The sequence below is a fragment of the Corvus moneduloides genome, chromosome 4, assembly GCF_009650955.1.
Source record: "Corvus moneduloides isolate bCorMon1 chromosome 4, bCorMon1.pri, whole genome shotgun sequence".
Taxonomy (NCBI): domain Eukaryota; kingdom Metazoa; phylum Chordata; class Aves; order Passeriformes; family Corvidae; genus Corvus; species Corvus moneduloides.
Window position 1 is genome coordinate 42,055,645 of NC_045479.1, and position 12,011 is coordinate 42,067,655.

General features: G+C 40.5%; 1 protein-coding gene across 2 annotated transcripts in view; it reads left to right on the plus strand.

The window, feature by feature from the left end:
* The window catches only part of PPM1H (protein phosphatase, Mg2+/Mn2+ dependent 1H), a 133,789-nt gene that overhangs the window by 88,736 nt on the left and 33,042 nt on the right, over nucleotides 1–12,011 (plus strand). For both annotated transcript variants that reach the window (XR_004239575.1, XM_032105532.1), the window contains exons 5-6: nucleotides 3,023–3,107; nucleotides 10,207–10,325. Coding sequence is in view for 1 of the 2 variants with exons in the window: in XM_032105532.1 (XP_031961423.1) it covers nucleotides 3,023–3,107; nucleotides 10,207–10,325 (204 nt within the window). In the remaining variant the exon portion in view is untranslated. The remainder of the gene's footprint in view (nucleotides 1–3,022; nucleotides 3,108–10,206; nucleotides 10,326–12,011) is intronic.

The window sequence follows — 12,011 nt, forward strand, 5'->3', positions numbered from 1 at the left end:
GGGCTATTGAATTCAGGGCTCTGGAGGTTGCTCGGTGGAAAAAGCCTTCAGTCGCTGGTTGGCAGCTCTGTCACTGCAAGGTCACAGAAAGGGCACTTCAGTCTCCAAACCCAATTAGGGCCTTATTCGGCACCTTTTCAATCACAGGGGAAAATCCCACCGAGCAGGGTGGCTCCCAGGCCAGGCTTTTGCACCCAGCCTCCTCAGTGAGATAGCCAACAAATGTGCCCATTCTTGTCACTTGGGCCATCAGAAATACCCTTTGCTGTCATGAAACAGCTAAGCAGTTAGTGCAGAAAGGTCCCAGTATGGGCTTATAAGCTCACCACAGTTGAATTTGGACCAGTGCCTTGTACGTGTATGTCTGTGTCCCTCCCATTACTCATATCTAGAGCTGTCTCATTCCTCAGATCAAATCATTTGACTTTATGAGCAGCTGTAACTTGCAAGTTGAATAAAGTCCAACTGGTGAAAACATTAATGAAAAACATAAAACTCTATTTTACCAGGTATCAACAGTATTACTTTAATTCCTCCCCCTCTGAAGATTTTTTTTTTGTGTATGTGTGTGTGTGCTGGGTTGTGCTTTTCATCCCAGGTGGCTGCCAATTCTGGTGAAAATAAATTGAGCTATGAAAGGTTGACCCACTCGCCTCTGAATTGCTTTTTATTTGATGTGAGTCCCTCAGGGCCAAATTCTACCCACAGAAGTGAGAATGACAGGTATCAACATATATAGAAAGTATGTCAATGTGCACAAAGAAAAAGGTGAACCCCAGACTGGTCTCAATGGTCTTTAAAATATGGATTTCCTGTGAAGTGGTGATTAAAGGGGAAGCAAAGAATAATTAGAAAATTAGCCTGATGTGCTAACGGTTATATCAACGTGTGGTTTTATATTAGCTCTTTCAGACAAGCAAAAGATCAGAAAATCCCTTATGACTCACTTAAACTAGTGTGTAAAATTTGGTTAGTGTCTGATAGCTCCTTTGATCAGTCTGGTCTAGACTGTTGCCAGAGTATATATTATGTAGTAAACCCACAGACCCCTTAAGTGGAGGCCTACTCAAGTGAATCAAATAACATATAAAAAAGTTATATAAAATGTTCACTGTCCGCGTAAATAAATCTGGTTCAAAGCTGAATACCTCAGGAACTGCAAAAATAAAAGCAAATGTGTTGTTGCAGAAGAGAGGTGGTAGAGTTCTTAATCTGTATTTAAATGACTGTCTCAGAAATGCAAAAGATTTTCAGCAAACTTTTATTATTTTTAATTGGATAGGCATTTTTGTAAGCCTGTAATGTAGTTGGATTCCCTAAAGTAGAAAAAAAATCTGTCCAAAATTATGCACAAATTTGTTTTAGGAAATTAAAGAGTTGCAGCTACCATGTCTGTCTCAAGTACATAATACTGGTTTTAATTAAGGGCCAGTGGGAACCTTCAGTGTATAGGCTGCACTCTTGCCACCTCTAATTTCTACACGGGATTATTTGCAAGGAAGTGCTGGAAGTCCAAGAGCATGAATTTTATTACCTTTCAAAGCAAATCAGTTTTCCCCTCATTGCCTGAGCTTCTTCCCACATCTCCCATTGTAGTACCATCCTGAACCTATCTGCTTTTTGCAACGTGAATCTCAGAAATGTGAACAGTTCATTTAGTCCTGGATAATGCTGCTGCCTTTTGCATGCTAGCAATAGTAGATGACAGTCTGGAGAGAGTTTTAGTCCACTGGCCTAACCACAAGACTTGGAAATCTATCCAGTGCCACTAATTTTAGAAATTCAGGTTTGTACCTGAGTTGGTTTTCTCAAGATGCCTGTGTTTTGAATTTAGAAGTTTAAGTTTTCAGTCTTTGTGTGCCTACTATATTTGTTGGTTGCTTTGCAGTGCTATCAGAACACCTGGCATAGAAGTAATGATAGCAAATCAATCAAATTATCAAGGGAAGTAAGCTAACTCATAAATAGGACGTCAGTGGGGTGAAAAGATCACAGAAATGGGACCATTTAAAACATAGAGAAACTAAAATCCAAGTGGCAAATACATTTTTAGCTACACCAAATTCTGTCTAAATTCAAGAGGGGAGCTGGTACACTGCTGCTATCCAAACACTGAATTAATCTACTGGTGGCTGAGGCAGTTCCACAACAGCCGTTGAAGTCTTTGGGATGATACATAGTTTACCAAGCTCTTCAAAAGTGCCAGGCATTGCTCTGCTTACAGAACTGCCTAAGTAATGGAAAGATAAAGGAACGTAGTTCTGTGAGTGAGTACATGAATGTAGAATGCAGAAATATTGGGTGAATTCTCCCTTCCTGTGACTTGTGTTCCAGCCAGTGGCATTACACCAGGGAAAGATTGGACCATATTTTGTGTGCAGCATAGCAGATTGTTAAGACGCAACAGGCAGGTGTTTGAGAAAATTTTCTCTCTGCCATTTGCAGAATTGTGTGTGAAATCTCCTGGCTAACCTACAATCATTCCATTACCTGCCATCTTTCAGCAGGTAACTAGTTAAATTTGTGTTAAATAGGATTTGCTTTGCTATTTCCATTTGCTGTTGGAGTAGAGATGTTCTGACATGACATATGACCAGTCAATAATTGGAAAGTGCTTACATGAGTCATTTGAAGCCAGTAGTTTAGACAGTGTCAGCCACAACTGGTATTAAAACCTGCAAAGAGTTGTTCTACAATCACTGATTCTGCAGCATCTCCTCTGGGTGTCTGCATTTCACTTAATAAGGATACCCTGTAGACATCAATTGAAATAACTCTTGCCTTTATTGCTTGGATGTTTTTGTGAGCTCTAAAATGAACTTGGTTTATACAAGTATACTTTGTTACTCAGCCTGAAGGACGCAGGGCAGGAATTACCCTGTTCTGCTGACAACCTCAGTGGAAAAGAAATGTCTTTATTTGTCATGATTCTGAAGAAAACGAGACTGCGACTGTACCCCATGGTTTTCTGGGTTTTTTTACCTTCTTTTTCTATGCTGATGATGTTTTATTACTTTTACAGGGCTATAATAATCCGAAATGGTGAAGTCATTCCAATGTCTTCAGAATTCACTCCAGAGACTGAACGCCAGCGACTTCAGTATCTGGTAAGAGACCTGAGGAGCAAATAAGGTGCTGCTGATGACAAGCATTGCCTGGTAATATCTAAGACTCAGAGAAATGATACTGAGTTGCTGTGACTCAATGAAGGATGATGTGTCCACTGAACACCAGTGACTGATCACGTATGTCTTTAAGCCATCAGCAAATGTGGAGAAAACCCTGGTGGTGCAAATCTCAATAAAAGGACTATTACCTCTTTGGCGAAGGCCATCGACTAGCATGGCTGTGCTTGTGTACCTTGTTCAGCTGCATACCCTTCAGCAGCTCATTGGTGTTGGATTTTGAGAGCTCAGACACAGAGCTAATGAGCCACAGATGTATTTCAATCCATCCCAGTGCTTGCTGTGTGACAGTATAAAGTACCACAGACTGCTCTTTGTATGTGAATGGTACTGCAGAGTTTGATTAATTTACTCTTAACGGTATGCTGGTTGTATCTCCATCAGGGGAAAGATAGCCAACTTAGAAGGGATCTCAGTGAACATTAGTAGCTGCAGGGTAGGATGGGTGATCAAAGACTAGTTTTATTTAGTGTAGCAGCACCCATAAAGCTGGGACAGGGTGACTAGCTGGGAACATGTGGGATGCTTTATAGACCAAACTGTGTTGGCTGATAAACTGCCTGAGTAATATAAGTCAAAATGTGTGGTGTTATTTTTCACACAAACCATCCTGTTACTTTTTAAGGTTTTCATTGATGGACAGGTCAGTTGGTTGAAGTCAATTAGTTGTTTGTCAAAATGCCATTCCTAACATGGCTGAGAGATTTCCTTTGTGCTTCTTCTGGTCTCCTGCTTTTTCCTTTTAGAAATTTAAGCTTCGGTCAAGGCAGGCTTCACTCTCAGCCTTGCCTGACTCAAGGTGGACAGGCCAAGGCCAGTGGTGTTCCCAGGTCTAAGGTATCTTCTATTTTCAACCTGGACCAAGCACTGTGGTTTGAAACTAAGCAAAACGCCAATGTTTGGAAGGTGGTGGTGTAAGGTTTTAAAGAAAAAATTGTGTTTCCTCAATTGTCACGTTTGATTTTTTTTCAGTCAGGTTCATCGGCTTGAAGCTGAAAATTTCAGAGGAAGTACTGTTTTGGGACTATTCATATTCAAAGAATCAAATGGAAAAGAGGCCTAATAAATATTTACATTTCAGTTACATTTAAAATAATTTGTTTGCCTCTAAAATAAAAGGTGTCTTTAGCATCTAGGGAGTCCGCTACTTCTGTAGGAAATACGAGATAAAACATTGCCTACAAGGGGTTTTTTCTTCTCTTTTGATGTGCTTTCTGGCTTATATTTGAAACCAGTAGCTGATCTGAAAAACATTTCTGCTGTTTCCTGTGGAAAATTCCTTTACCTTTGTTTGTCTATTTTAATTCTGTATGTAACAAATATGCCAGGTCTGTGGGTATCACGTTCAAAGAGAATACATGCAAGACAGCAAGAGCATGAAACAAAATTACAGATCATTTCAAACATAGCACTCCCTAAGCAAGATTTTTAGTGTTTAAAAAAAAGAAGATTACCCCAAATTTCTTGCAAGGTTGGCATAAGCATTACACTCCAAAGTTTGCATCTGTCTTGCTGATTAGATCCCAAATAATTCCTCTTACTCGCTTGTCTGTTCCCCAAGTTCTGCTATCAGTCTATTATTCTACCATCAACATCTCTCGTCTGTTGTTCCTGTCTGAAAGTTATTTACTTTGAGTGTATCTTCTTATTTGCAGTTAAAGCTGAGTTTCTTTGTTTCAAACATGGTGCATTGCTGTTCCTGCACAATAGGAAGAAAATAATTTAATCACTTTAGCATTAATATTCTACTTGGTAAGTGCAAAGATACTGCTCGCTATGAGGAAGTTACTGCACAAGCAAAGGGAGGGTATGGATTTACAGCCTGCAGGCTGTTCCCTGTGCAGCAGACGCTGTTGGTGCAGTCAGGATGAAGGAGCTTTCCTCTGCCTTTAGTGCCTGTTGATTGCTTCAGTCACACAGGATGTTCTTTTAGGCCCTCTTTTCTGTGCCTTAATTTCTGTGTGGAAAGAAATACATGGGATAATGAGTTGTTCAGGTCATGTGAGTATCTTTATATGAAGTCCTCCAATCTAGTCTTAGACAAAACTGTGCTTCAGCTAGTACTGATAGAGTAACTGAGAGGGGAGGGAAGCCAATGTTTTTCCTGTCCTGGCAGGTTTATTGACATGCATCCAAGAATGGCCTTGGCAGTAGGCCTCTGGCATGGAAACCTGAAAAGAAAAAGTTGACTATCCAGTTGTTCTGACTTTGAAGCAGCTCTGAGCATGGTCATTGCTCCATAGGAGGGCAGGCAGCATACAGCTGCAGACTTCAGGCAGGCTGTATGGCAGAGACAGACTTCTGTGTCAGGCAGCTTGTGAGAGTATTGCAGAAGGCAATCAATCCTTCAGTCAGAGAGCGCTTCTTAAGATGTAAAGTGTGAAAGCTTTGCACCAGTATTCCCTTGGTCCTTCGGCTTCTGTAGAGGTTCAGTGCACCATGGCGCTTCCCTTCCACTGGTGGGCATTCAAAAGCCTCCTTTTTCTTTGAATTTCTGTCTCTCTTTTGCTTTTAGCACTGTAGCAGGAGAGCTCCACACAGCACTTGGGAAAAGTCCTGGCTTACCATATCAGTGTATCTTGAAGGGAAAAAAAATCCAGTATTGCCTGGGAGCTGCTCTGGTACATTCAGCAGTTGTGCAGGCAATGACAGCCAGAAGCAATTTTCCTTTCATCTTCTGAGGAGACTATTAATTCAGTCATGATAGTCTAAATTGCAACAGTAAATAGGATCGATTTTGTTACTTATTCCCTTGGAAAATGTGTTTAAAATGAATGGTGAATTGAGCATACTGCAGATGGGTGTATTTCTACTAGTTACTGAAGTTGCACTTCTGAGATGTCACGTGAGGTCAGTGTGGTGTTTGTAGCATCTTCATGAGTGCAGCCAAACAGCCCCTCAAAAGTTCACCAGAAATGGTGCACCACTGCTGCCAGTGCAGGTGTCACTGCTAGTAGAGACTAGGTGGCCACCAGTGACAGTGACCACAGATTCTCTTTGTGTTTGCAACCATTCAGACAAAGGTTCATGAGCCCAGATAGTCATGGGCTCAAAGGGGATCTATTCTTACATTGTTGCTCAGGTGAGGATAAAAGTGATACTAACTCACCTGCTGAAGGATGCCTGCAGAACCTGAGCCTGAAGAGGAAATGCACCTAGATCTCCTAAATGTCCAGTCAGCACTTCAATTACAAGTCAGTCAAGATGTAATTCTCTTACTGTTTGTGGCTCCCTGTATCACCCAGAGTAGGATTGCTTCAACCATCTGACAGAGTGCATGATGCTGTGGTAAAGAAGATGTGTGGTTCTCTGGAAAGGGTCTGGGCCTTTCACAAGATAAGAGACCAATCAAGGGATGGATTTGGCTTCTATTCTTCTCCTTCCTTTTACCACCACATCCTTTAGTTTTAATCTCTCTTTGGTTTAAATGTGTCCTATGAAAATGGCTGAGTCATCTGCAAAATTTCCGGGTGCGCTGGGCTGCGCATGCTGTTGAGAGCAGTAGTCCCTTGTAGTAGAATATCCTTTTGGAGAAAAGGGCATGATATGATAAAAGTATGAAGTTGTAAGATGTAGTTCGTGTAGGGGAAAGCAGCAATTCTGAAAATAACACAGAACACAGTGAAACCACTAGTGCCAGCAACATTCCAGTGCAGTGCCTACTGAAGGAGCTGGAAAAGGCATTGGCAGGCCTTACTGAGGTACAGATGAGATACATGCAGTGTTTCCTGCCACCTAATTAACTAGTGTGCTAATGTGTAAGTCTAGGTTTATCTTAATTTCATGTTTGCTTTTCTAATCATCAGGAAACATAGCAGGAAATAAATGGCCTTTTTAAAGAACCATGACTAATATTTCCTTGAGTGGAGTCCATTTTAAATAACTAATTTTGAATGCAATGCATTCAGCCACAAAATACACCATAGAATGGCAGAGTACCAAAAACACACGATGCAGACTATGCCAGGTTTATGCGAAAAAGCTCAAATAGCTTCTGAAGGAGAAAACACAAAAAATGTTCCAGTTCCATAACACAGAATAACAATGTTGTCTGAACATACCTTTTAAGGATATAGAAATTGTTTGATAGTCACACTATTTGTTAAATTTCAGGTTCTCTGAGTGGTGTTTCTGATCTGAGGTTCTTGCAAATCGAGACTAAACAAATTAAAAAATGGAAAATATGTTGCATCATCACAGGTGAAATTTTGGTGGTCGGTTCACTTACCATTTTTGTCTCCTGTTTGATCACTTGAGGGGATTCATCATTTTATGGTGTCTGCTTGTATATCTATTTGAAAGATCTGTAGATTTTCAAAGTGTTGCTTTTTATTTACTTTCTGGTTCTGCTGCCCAGCATGGTTTTTTTGAGCTGGGGAGGAGAGCCCCCACCTTGTACATGAAGAACAGTTCTCAACAAACCCAACTGGATGTTGCAGCTGAGTTTTATAGTGGAACATTCTTCTCTGTGTAGAATTACCCGTGAAGCATCAAAAATAACTTTTTAAAAAATGGTAAAAAATATGGAAAATTAAAAAGCAAAGCACAACAAAAATCCCCATTTCTTCACATAAGAATTCAGATCACAGAACACCAGAAGCTTCCAAATTGCTCTTTTTCCTCTGTTTTACTGATGCCAAAAATATTAGAATCAAGTTAAGATCCCTGGATTATAAATCAAGCATTGAGGCTTGGCTGCGGAAGAGAAGTCTTATTTGAACATTAGCAGTCTACTGGTAACGGTGCCAGCTTTATTAATCTTATTTCAGTTGTGACCTCAGACTTTCCATCTGAGTAAATCTTTATGCAGTGCAGTCTCTCCTGATCGCTACCTTTACAATAAAGGAAATTCTTGTTTTTAAGTTAAAAATGCTAAAAACCTCTAATGTTTTTCTTCTGGACCTCTGATTCAGACTGGTGAATAATCTCACAATCTGAAGGTTAGGTAACTTCATGTTGGTATCAGGTGTGATGGTTTTTTTCTTTAAGTATGACCTTGTTTTGTAGGCAGGCAACAGTCTTTAGCTGGTACTGGTTTGTAATGTTTTAATCAAGGTAGGCTGTGCATTTTTAAAAGTGAACTGAACTGCACTTTCAAAGCAGACTGACTTAATTGTTTACAATGTCATAGACTAGAAAAAATTTTAAAAATACCAAAAAAATCCAGCTCTTTGTTGTCATACAAACAAGTGTCGTTCATATGTTGTGATACATCAAATCATTAGGAATTTTCCATCCTTTTTGCAACTGCAATGAAAATAAATAAAATAAAAAGCTTACGTGTACCTTTGAAGGAAGAAGTTCTGTAAGTATGAAAAACTTCATGTGGACTAATACTGCTGAACCTCTCAAAAGTCACTACTGCTTCTCAACCATTTCTGTAATGAGGAGAGGGATCCAATTAGAGGGTCCTTGAGAACAGTATTTGGGTGGAGAAGGGGACCTTGGCTGACTGTAGACTGCAGGAAAAAAAATGTAATTCCCTTAACTGTACACAGAGAGAATTTGATGGAGTTCCTATTCCAGGAAAGGATCACGATGTCAAGATCACGCTTGGATGCTTGAAAACCACCTCTTGAAAGCAGAATCCAATCTTGTTTGCTACACACAGCAACCTTCCTCAGTCCTGTTTCAACCAAGCTTGAGGTGTTTTCTGGAAGGATGTCTGGCGATGGGAACAGGGACAAGCCGATAGCAAGTTAGCATTGTGATGTGCTGAGCCTGATAGAGCTCCTCTTAAATTGAGTGGGAGCAGGCTCAACTCTTAAATGCAGGAAATATTTTATTGTGAACTATCTGCATGACAGATGCCAGGTAGATCAATAAGGGCTTCCAGTGCTTCCTGCTTACCGTTGATGAGCACTAGATTTATGACATACACACAAACTAAACCCCAGCTCATTTCGTCTCCCTTGATGGCAGCTGCTGCTGAAGATAAGGCAGACTTTATTGCCTCAACTGGCTGGATAAGGAAAAAGAGTTATCTGCAAAAGGTTAAGAAATGCAACTTTTTTCGGTTCCCTAGCCAATTTGACTGTCTTTCATAAGAGCTCATTCACAACGCAGCTTTGCAGACAGAGGGAGAAAGGCTTGTTTATTTGAGTACTAAAGAAAAAGGAGTGAGATTTATTTCAAAAAGAAGAAATAGAGTATGTTTAGGATTAACCTATCATGTCAAGTGCTCATGTATAAATTCAGCCCAAAAATTTATACTGTGGATGAAGAGCCTCGTGATGCTCTCGACTATGGTCAGCTTTGGAGAACATGAGCCAGAGGGACAGCTCTGGCAGAGAGGCCTCCCAGCATCTGCAGAGCAGTGCACCAGAAAGGACATGAGCAGCATTTGAACAGTACAACCATCAAAGACCTTAGTTGCAGTAATGACACAAAACTGCTGCTGCTTTTATAAAAGTCTGTTTTGCATGAAGGAAGTAGTTTTTCAAAAACAAGAAAATAAATGGCTCTGTAGCTTGTGTTTATTTGCAGTGTCGTATGATGGGGTGCATTTGTCTTGAGGTGGTGACAAAGTGTGGTAGCAATGTTAGGTTTTCTGTGTTGTTGGCATAGCTGAACTAGGAATCAAAAAGCTTGAGCTTCACTGCACACTCATCCCTCCAAGTCTCTCCATGGTTTTGTATTTGATCATTCCTTTCCCTCTTGCTGACTTACAAAAGGGCATGTGTTCTGTTTTACAAAGCTCTGCAGACTCCTTCAGGGTCAATGGATGAAGTGTGGTTTAGAGATCCCAAATCTTGAGGAGCAGGGAGAAGAAATGAAGAATTTTGAGGGCAAGAGGCCTGCTCCCTAAAAGGCTGCTGCTGGATATCAGGCACGGTCAAAAATGGTGTATGTGCATTGTTTGTTGAAATGGAGCACATAATCTTCCTTATTTAAAAAGAAGGGTAGAGGAGGGGGTGGAATTTGTGTGGGAAGGGACCAGGAAGGGATGGTAATACTGTCTCATTAAAAATAGATGATGTCTTGTTTTATGTGGTATCTGTGGTTTGATTTCTGCCCGCAGGCTTACATGCAGCCCCACTTGCTGGGAAATGAATTCACACATTTAGAGTTTCCACGGAGGGTGCAGCGCAAGGAAGTTGGGAAGAGGATGCTGTACCGTGACTTCAACATGACTGGCTGGTAAGAATGTGTCCTTCTCAGCATGGGGTCAGCCTTCTCCCCAGCAATGCCTGCTTCGTGCCTGTCTTTGATTAGTGTAAGCTGCATCAAACATGGAGGTGTACCACTGTGTACTATGAGAAAAGGCATTTCCTTTTTTCAGATGTACCTTTCTTCTAGAAGACAATCTTTTAAATTAGTTAACCTCCCTCCAGAGCCAGGACCTTGTTTCATTTTAACGTGTGAGCACTCAAAGCAGAGCAAGCATATAAAGGGGAAGATGTGCCAGGGGATCTTTCTGAAAGGTAAACAATTTTCCTATCTTGGAAGTAGCTTTTTATAAATTCTGGATCAGTGGGTCAGACATTTGTCTTTTAAACCAAGACATTGGGCCATCATACCTTCACATGCCGAGGAAAGCTTGCAGAAGGGAAGAGCTGCCTCCCTACTCCAGTGCAGCTGGCTCTTGATTTGGATATCCCTTGAGGAATTGTTTTAGACATGGGCCTATCTGAACCAGCCTAAAATGAAAAGGCTTGAATGAACAGCATGGACTTAAAGAAGCAAAGACAGAAAGAATTATGTGGATTTTTTGTTTCTGGCTAAATGTCTTCATTGTTTTTTGTTGGTTCAAGAGGCTCCTTGGAGAAGCCCTAATGTTTGCTGTTGTGAGTTTTGTGCGTGACCTATAAATTCAAAAGCCCAATATATGCAAATGGTCTTCATTTCCATGACATTTATGTTTTAGCATCCGTAGTAAATGTCCTTTCAGGAAGAGAATGAACAGAAGGGTTAAAAAATAAAGCCTGTTTTAGGTTGGGAAGCCTGGATGCTCGCATACAGCTACAGCTCTACATAACTTTTGATTTGTTCCATGCTTTATGGACCATAAACATAACGATGTTTTAATGGCAGAATAATGATCTAAGTTTAGTATAATCTGAAGTGTTTGTGCAGAACATGTAAATCTGAGAATAACCATCATTGTCTGTCATCTTGAACAGCTGCTAGTAGAATATGCAGTTTCACCCTGAGAATGATGACTTCACATTTTAAAAAGGCTACAGGCATGAGCAAAAGAATAGGAACAGAATGAGAACATTGGATCATCCGAGGACTTAGACAGCAAAACATTTGGAAGATCATGAGACACTCTCCAAGTTTCTGCAAAAGAAAGATTTTTTTGTTAAACTCCCAGATGTCTCTGGAGGCATCAGTAAAGAATGGTTTCATGTAGACTTCCAAAAGCTCTTTTTCAAGATGTGACATGCCAATTGGGAGGACAAACATGTGGGGAAGAGCTACAGAAGTATCATAGGAACTTCCTGAGAGGAGGGCAAGAACAGATTTCTGTCGTCATGGTTGGAAGGCAGAGAGAGTTTCTTCAGGTTCATGGGAGCTGTTTTGCATTTCCCTGGTTGGTTAGTGGTCTGGAAAGGAAATGAGGTTGGAATGGTTGAAGTTGTAGCATTGGCACTTGACACCACAGCTCTTTTCTTGTTAAACAAGAATGACCATGAAGTACTGCAAAAGAATTAGGTGATTAACACAAATGGGCATCACAGTGATCAAATTTGGTTTTGATAAATACAAAGTAAAGCATGAAGAGGAAAAAATAACTATTTATGCACACTAGAAGTTCCAAATGAAACGTCAAAAAAACTTAGTGGAAGTTTTGCTTACTACAGTAATTTTTCCAGTCCAAAT